The 8,070-nt window shown below is 33.8% G+C and overlaps 3 protein-coding genes across 4 annotated transcripts in view; 2 read left to right on the forward strand and 1 right to left on the reverse strand.

Annotated features, from left to right (window-relative positions):
* Positions 1-3,856, forward strand: part of LOC111443467 (potassium channel KAT3-like) — a 7,158-nt gene extending 3,302 nt beyond the window's left edge. The window contains exons 7-13 of the mRNA XM_023081283.1: positions 226-324; positions 408-440; positions 752-937; positions 1,124-1,201; positions 2,344-2,410; positions 2,962-3,114; positions 3,522-3,856. Coding sequence (XP_022937051.1) covers positions 226-324; positions 408-440; positions 752-937; positions 1,124-1,201; positions 2,344-2,410; positions 2,962-3,114; positions 3,522-3,625 — 720 coding nt within the window. The 3' untranslated portion in view covers positions 3,626-3,856. The remainder of the gene's footprint in view (positions 1-225; positions 325-407; positions 441-751; positions 938-1,123; positions 1,202-2,343; positions 2,411-2,961; positions 3,115-3,521) is intronic.
* On the reverse strand, positions 1,211-5,311 carry LOC111443468. The gene is made up of 4 exons (XM_023081285.1): positions 5,148-5,311; positions 4,169-4,220; positions 3,778-3,933; positions 1,211-1,702 (listed from the first exon to the last, which is right to left on the reverse strand). The coding sequence occupies exons 1-4, from the start codon at positions 5,251-5,253 to the stop codon at positions 1,693-1,695; spliced, it is 324 nt and encodes a 107-aa protein (XP_022937053.1). The 5' UTR covers positions 5,254-5,311; the 3' UTR covers positions 1,211-1,692.
* Positions 5,312-7,694: 2,383 nt separating this feature from the next.
* LOC111443601 overlaps positions 7,695-8,070 on the forward strand; it is a 3,267-nt gene continuing 2,891 nt past the window's right edge. Inside the window, exon 1 of one of the 2 annotated variants that reach the window (XM_023081495.1) lies at positions 7,695-7,937. The gene's annotated coding sequence lies outside the window, so the exon portion shown is untranslated. The remainder of the gene's footprint in view (positions 7,938-8,070) is intronic. The other variant, XM_023081496.1, reaches the window with a different exon arrangement.

Raw genomic sequence — 8,070 nt, forward strand, 5'->3', positions numbered from 1 at the left:
AAAAAAAAAAAAAAAAAAAAAAAAAAAAAAAAAAAAAAAAAAAAAAAAAAAAAAAAAAAAAGAGTCAGTAAAATGGACTACCAAGTCATGCAGCATGAAGTAAAAAAAAGTAGGAACTTTGGAGCACTTACCTTCACCATTTAACACAAGAATATCTGGAAACTAACCGAGCTAAATTTATTGCTATTCTCAGTTCTCCTGTTGGCCTAAGACATATTTGTGCAGGTGTCTGAGATGAAAGCCGAGTACTTTCCACCTAAAGTTGACATTATAATACAAAACGAGATACCAACAGATTTCTACATTTTGGTGTCTGGATCAGTGGTAAGTAATCTTGTGATTTTTCATCTGCATTCCATGTTCTCTTGGAATCAAATCTAATCTGAACTACATTTATAACAATGCAGGATGTGATCGTGTACAAGACTGGAACTGAACAGGTAACGTAGAGCAGTTCATTGTTGTGTTAAAAGGTTATTGCCTATTTCTATGCATTACATTATATAATGCAAGAAATTTTAAATATTCACGACCAAATTACAGATGCTGACAAGGTAAAGTTAGACAATGAAGTAATTATGATAAAATTCTAAGTAGTATAATTCAGTGATAATAAAATGGAAGGGCGGCTGCATCTGCAGTACTCATGTGTTGAGATATTTTCCATCCTCAACAGGAGAAGACAGGAAAATCCAATGAACCTGATTTTTTCACTCTTTTTCGTAATATATTTGCATGAATTGATTTTCAGATTTTGTCAAAGCTGGAATCTCCACAGATGGCAGGGGAAATTGCTGTGATGTTGAATATCCCACAGCCATTTACAGTGAGAACTAGAAGACTCTCCCAAGTCATCAGGATCAGTCATCATCATTTTAAGCAAATGTTACAACCAAACAACGAAGATGGAAAAACCCTTTTCATCAACTTCACTGAGGTTAGAAAAATAGTGGATCTATAATACAATTATTACAAGATAAACAAATTTTATATCAGAAGCCTTTGAGATTAAAGATATCATCATCAAGATAGTAACTGGATAAACTTGCCGTGTATAATCCTAATAAAACTCGTGTCTAGTACGCACATTTTTTTTATGCTGACTTTTGTGCTGCACAATCAGCACTTGAAGGGGATGAAAAAGGAGGAGCAAAACGAAATACCCTACTTTTCAGAGTTGCTGGAAGACCTAAATTCAGAGGTACCCTTCTTTTACTATTCAATAAAGTGGTTTACAATTTGGACATACTTAGCTTGTAGTTAGTGCAATGCCGAACGTTAGAAGCCTTGTTGTTTGAATATAACTTCGAGAAGTATCCAGGATAAATGATCTCTTCTAAATATATTACTAAGAACGTAAGCGGGTGTTTATTACATACCAGGAAACTTTACAGCAAAATTAATCTCAAAATCATGATTTTTTAGGATCAAGTTGACTCGGGTTGACTGCTATCTAAAGGATAAGAGTTTATTAAAACTAGTCAATTTGCTGATTTTCAAGCTTGAAAATGAAAGACTTCCAAAAATATCATCTATACAAGTGTGAAATAGGCGAACAAGATTCAAGCAAAATGTTTATGCATATGGTGAAAATAGGCTAGGCACTAATGTGTTCTCCTTACCCATGTCTAGAGAATAAAATAGGAGGAGAATTATGACAACTTGTACTTTTCCACCCTAGACTGATGAAAGTCAACTTTTCCTGCAAGAATATAGCAGAAAAATTACAGAATAAGATATAAGTAGATCAAAGTTATAAGATTCGTTTTCTGGAAAATGAATGTTGCTAAAGTTTTTTTTTTTTAGTTCTATAAATTCACTTATGAAACTTAGTATGTAGTAAAGTGAAAAATGAGTTAATAACATTAGATATAAAGGGAGAATTTCAATTTATTCTCTGGTCAAGAATATTTGACAGAAACAAATTGAAAGGGAAATTTGGAAATTATTTATCTATTGGCTTACATTTCAAATTAGAGGGGAAATAAGTCCATTAGAGTAAACCATAGAAGAGCTTTGTAAGTTACCAAATAAATATTCATTCATAGACTAATTCTAATTTTGTCTAAAATACAAATAGAAAAGAATGACCAAGCAGCATTGAATGATGCAACTTGTACTGAAATTCTCAATGAAAGTTAAACCTATGCCTTGAAAAAAAAATAGACGTTGATACAAATTAGCTTTGAACAAATTATCGGTACAATACCAAATATTCTTTCCTTCCTTGTATTCTTTGAACAAACTAGCTCTTAATGATTTCCTACCAGAGAAAAGGACTCACTTACGAGAACGATAAAAAAAACCTTAACTAGATGATGATCATCGCATGTTGTTTTGCAGTTCACAGAATCGAATGAGACACAAAATCAGAGACTACCAGATTATCATGGAGATCAAGAAATGGAAGGTAAGGAAATTGTGGAATGACATTGACAGTTATGACATTATTTTCTAATTAGTTTATCTTAGAAAGCATGCATAAAGTGGAGAAATCATAAATAGTTCCTTGAGAATTTATTTTTTTCACTGAACATATATCTACTCTGATTGTGGCAAGGTTACAACAACATGCAAGCACATTCTAGAATCATCAGGACATAATGTTTATGTGTGGAAGAACTGTGTTGTCACTTTGTTTTTCAAGTAAACTATATTTAGCTTTATCAAAATATTTTACATTCGTCTCCTTAAAAACAGAGTACAGTTGAGCATTTATAACTTTTTTTATAACTTAGAAGATAAACTATAAAAATCCAACTTTTAATCTAAAAAATATTGAATCAATTTTGTCAGAAGTTTGTGTTATCAACTTGATTCAGCACAAAGCACACTTCCTAGATGTTCTAATCTTAATCAAGTTACTTTTGTTCGAGCAACTTGGATACCATGTATTTTCAAATGTTGGACTTTTCCTGGATAAGCACATTTCGTAGCTCAATTCACACAATTATGTTATAGGATTGCCAGAAGCATCTACACCATTGCCACATACAGATCGCATCAGGGTGATAATTCGCGACCACCATCCAGATGAAGGTACAAAAGATGCCAACGGTATGGGAAAACTGGTATTTTTGCCCAAGTCGATTGAAGGACTTTTCGGATTGGCAGGTATTATGATTAGATTTGTGTGAAGTATAATTTGCGTCATACATTTTAAACAATCCCAGGAAACATTTCAGAAATTACAATCCAACGCTAAGTACCTATTCTTCTTAAAGTACAAAAATTTGTTGGCTTAATCATATGATTTTAATCTGATAGGAAGAAGATGGTGAAATAAGAAATTTAAGTCAATAACTAGATTTTTATGTCTTATAAAGAAGACAGTTAAAGACCTAGTTATCATGGTTGTGTAATTTATTGAATAGAGTTTGGGATCAGACAGAACAAATCATCATTGTTGTTGGCTTAATCATACAAAGGGCTTGGCTTTTTATACACCTTATGTACCTTTTTAATGTCAATGTAGATGACATTTTTTAATTAGAAGATAACTGATTGACAATGGATTGCAGAGAAAAGATTTGGCAAGAGAGGGAGCTCAATTTTCATGGCTGATGGCTCTAAAGTAGAAGACTTGAATGTTTTAAGAGAGGGTGATCATTTATTTTTTGTCTGAAGACAAAAACAATATCTGCTGTGTTTACATAAGGCCTAAACCGATGACTTATGGTCTACGACTATCAAGAAACAAGAGATGAGTGATAGTGTAAATATATTAAAGGGATACGTATTGGCAGAAATGTGCAGAAATTTTGGGAGAAATCTTACAGCGTTCCCCCTCCGTTGTTGAGCATGTCTAAAACAGTGTAAGCAGCTTGTTGAAATTGTTGTTTCTCTTCCTCTAGCACTCCCTTCCTGTCAAGAGCAGAACCCCTGCACTTCTCTATGTCTTCCAATATACCAACAGCATTTTGATCGATTTCACTGCAAACAGTGGAAAACAAGAGGACTATGGTTAGCATGAGAATCTAGACGTACTATTATGACGTTTTATGCAATTAATTTGGAGTCATTAGGAGTAGAAGAACTCCTCCATAATTAAAAATATTTCGCTCTCCCCACTTACAGCTTATCAGTTTACAACAACTCCTGCAAATTTAAAATAAAAAACATGCATAAAAAATAAAAGTAATCGAGCTACTCTCCATAATTAACAGACCTGATCATTCTAAGCATGTTCTCCATAGCCCCTTGGGCCTGTTGTGATATATCTGTGCAAATATAAAAATACCAGAACCAGCGTTATCTAATCGGATGACACAGAGTAATCCAAAGATCAGGTCGTGATAAACATCAACATGCAAAGAAGGAAAGAGAAAACGATAAAATGATTTTGTGATAAAAGCAAGCACGTCTTGGTCGAACTGATATTAAGGCTTTGAAGTTTTCATCGTTGTTCGGCTATGATTTACAAGCCTGTAAATTTGCGGAGGAGCAACCTTTCTCCAAGTAGAACCGTCTCGAAGCTATCGAATCAATCAAACTCCTTCTAGAATTACAGAACTTAAAAATAACGGATGGAGCGAAGCAAAACAATCATATAAAAATGGACTGCGCATATAAATGGAGGTAGAATCATAATACGCGAGTACCGACTGGCCATTTCTGAACACGATTCACGATTCAAGTAGTGTTAAGAATAAAGAGCCAACAGAGCCAACATTTGGAGAAAGACTCTTGATATATTTCGTAGAAGGCAGACTCTTAAGTTCAAGAATCCAAATACCTCCTCGTCTTAAGAAAGTACAACTATCACTGCCGATTTGTTCAATAATTTGTCCAAAACAAACAACCTCTATCTAGTTCGGTTTTGTGCTACACAATTTTATAGTATCAGAAGCGAAGAAAGTTAACCTAATCGGCGTTTTCAGTCAAACCTGCGCCGAACATTATCAAATGGAATCCAGTCGAAGTTACATCACCTACCTAGAGTTTAATCTCAAAGCATTTCTTACTTCTTTAAGCACAACTAGTAGACGATTAACAGTGCCCGATTTTCACAAAAAGTACAACAAATCTAACTAAAAATCTCGCCATACAACGTCAGGCAGGCATATTTTCATTACGAGAAAGCGTTTTTGCGCGCCTTTTGAGTGTGTGCATTAGAGAGAAAGAGAAAAAAGAAGCGAAGAACTTACGGAATAGGAGAACTGAGAGCTGCGATTCAGATTCAGATTCTGGCAATGACTCAGATTCCGGCAAGGGAATAAGCTGATCATTGGGTTTTGATTCGGAACTTGCCATCGTACAGAGAGACTGGAACGAGAAGAACAAAGGCTCCAGTTACGTTTGCGCGGGTGAAGTATACAACTGATGTTCAATTTTTTTATTTATATATATATATATTCTATACAAAATCGTCTCAAACAATTCTTAAATTATTTTAATTTTTTAAAAATTACCAATTATATTATTTTCATAAAAATATGCTAAACTTACAACTAAATAGTTTATATAATATTAAATTATTATTCCATTAACATAATTATTTATATGTGGATATAATCAGTAATTAAATGCTCAAAAAATACAAACCCGGGCGGTAATTAATCCATAATCAAGTGGAAATTTTTAATAAATAAAAATTTGACAAAAATATTTTTTTTTTTAAAAAAGCTAAATTTTCTTATTAATCTTATTAAATTATGCTAGTTTTGATATTAAGGAGCGTTTAAGTCAATTATGGTAAAATATATATATATATATATGCATACGGTAAATTTGATATGACCACGGAAAAAATGGGGCTCTCAAACCCAACCTGTGGTGGAACTCGAGAGACAAAGTCAAAACGCATGATCCTTTGCCTCATACTTCGAGACGCTCCTCCCGTTGATCAAACAACGAAGCTATTCGTGATAGACTGATATTGAAGCCGCTATTCTTCGGTTTGAATAAGCCCAAGTCCTTTCGGTCTGTATGTTTAGGTGGTCTTTCCTTATCTTTTTTAATGTTCAGAGTTGTTTCACCGGTCTTGTCCAAAACGAGCGAGTTGAGTTCTTCTTTAGGAAAAGCACGGGACCCACCACTAAAGCGAAAACAGAAGTGTGCTCCTGTCCACCCGGTGAAATCACATTATTTTCTGCGGTAAGAAATAGTCAGACGAGTGAGGAAATCAGGAGGGGGCAATATCAACGCCCCCCAACCCACCGACGACTTGATACTGCATTACAAGCCAAGCAAACCTACACATATAGCATCTCGACATTGGTTGTAGGGTCTCGAAGCTAATACTCGAGAAGTTACGCCTCACTCAATGCTACAATCTAGCACTCGACCTTACTACCAAAAATATAATTTTTTTTAATTAAAAAATTGGATATATAATTTGATAAAAATAGTTTTCAATCATCAAAGGTTGATGAATAATATTTTTACTTTATTACCCTTTTCCCTTTTTACCCCTTCCTCTTCCAATGCTCCTTCTTTGCCAGACAAACTCTCCTTTCAACTCCACGGCTCCACCAGAACTCGACACGTGTGTTTCCTACGAGTGCTGGACCCACTGGAACAGAGCTTTTTTCCAGAAAAAGCACGCAGTGAATAAATCAACCGCCCGAAGAAGACCGGTCCAGTAGTAAAAGAATCTTGCGTTTACAGCCGTTGGATTTCATCGGGATCCACAAATCTGACAGACACGTGTCGGAATCAGACGTTCAAGATCGAGAATGAAGAAAGGCTGAGTCACGCAAAACGACAAACAAGGCAGTTCCGAAAAATGAATTATTAAATTATGTAAGTTTATTAATACAGTATGACGTGGCAACTTGTTTGATAGGGACTGAATGGACCACATAATTATTAGTTAACGGTTAAATAGACGCCGTTTATGTTCGATGGAAATCATTAACGTGGGAGAATGTTTTTTTTATATTTTGTTTATAATATTAAATTACAAATTTAATCTCTAAAATTTTAATTAAAAAAAAAATATATATATATATATAATTCTAGGGGTAAAATCGTAATAAACTGTTAGTATGAGGGCAAATTTGTCAATAAGCGAAAAAGGCCAATCACACAGTCGTGGACCTTACTAAAATGGATGTTTCGTCCTCCCCACATTCTCCGCCACAGTTTACCAAAAGTGCAAATATAAAATATTTTAAAAGATTAAAAAAATTAAAAAGAAAAATAAGTAATATTTTATTTATTTTTTTATTATTTTCTTATTTTTCAAATTTACTTTTGAAAATATTTTAAAATTTAGAGGATAAAGAAATTATAGATGAACTTCGTATTTATAAATTTAATTAAAAAAAAAGTGTAAAAGTTTATAATTATACTATAAATAAATAAATAAAAAGTATGAGCCCAATAAATAAAATATATATTGTTTGGAATTACCGTTTCGACCGTAGCATGATATTATCCACTTTGACCATAAGCTCTCGTGGCTTTACTTTAGGCCACTTTGAGCATAAGCTCTCAAGGAATATTGTCCACTTTGAACATAAGCTTTCATGGAATATTGTGCACTTTGAGCGCTCTGTTTTGGGCTTCTCAGAAGGCCTCGTGTTAGTATTCCTTGATCATACATGCATGATGATTATGGAGGTGAGACTTTTATCGTCCAAAATATATTACTGACGTGGAAATTAAAAAAAATAAAAAAAATAAAAAATTGGAAGAGAAAAAAAGAGGGGTAATAATAATGCATTGAAAGACAATACTGTGGGCAAAATTAAAGTGGCTGCCATTCGGTGCAAATGGCATTGTATTTGTAGAGAGAGAAAATCGTTGGGTTTTTTGTTTTCTTCCATTTTTCTAGAGAGAGAAAGTGGGAATGCTTGTGACTGAGCTGCCTTCGCTGATTTTGAGGCATCACTGAGAGAGAAAGGGAGATTGCAGAGCAAGTTTCAGTCATACCCATTCATACTTTCAATTTCTTCTTCTTCTTGTTTCTGCATTTTTTTTCAGGAAAGGAGGTTAGCTTTGCCCTTCCTTCCTTCCTTCTTCTATGGCGTTGTTTTCGTTTGTTTTGAAGCATTTCGGAGTTTTTTTTGTTGTTGTTCTTGATTTTTTTTTTTTTTTTTTTTTAATGAGATTTCTGCGATCGTT

Source organism: Cucurbita moschata, unplaced genomic scaffold (assembly GCF_002738365.1).
Source record: "Cucurbita moschata cultivar Rifu unplaced genomic scaffold, Cmos_1.0 Cmo_Scf00005, whole genome shotgun sequence".
NCBI lineage: Eukaryota > Viridiplantae > Streptophyta > Magnoliopsida > Cucurbitales > Cucurbitaceae > Cucurbita > Cucurbita moschata.

What these genes read in the sequence shown, in the direction of transcription:
- LOC111443468 (XM_023081285.1), bottom strand. Translation starts at nt 5,253, where the DNA reads ATGGCAAGTTCCGAATCAAAACCCAATGATCAGCTTATTCCCTTGCCG. An exon ending in GCTCTCAGTTCTCCTATTCC is followed by an intron (nt 4,221 to 5,147) that starts GTAAGTTCTTCG and finishes ATATTTGCACAG; the next exon opens with ATATATCACAACAGGCCCAA. An exon ending in AACATGCTTAGAATGATCAG is followed by an intron (nt 3,934 to 4,168) that starts GTCTGTTAATTA and finishes CACTGTTTGCAG; the next exon opens with TGAAATCGATCAAAATGCTG.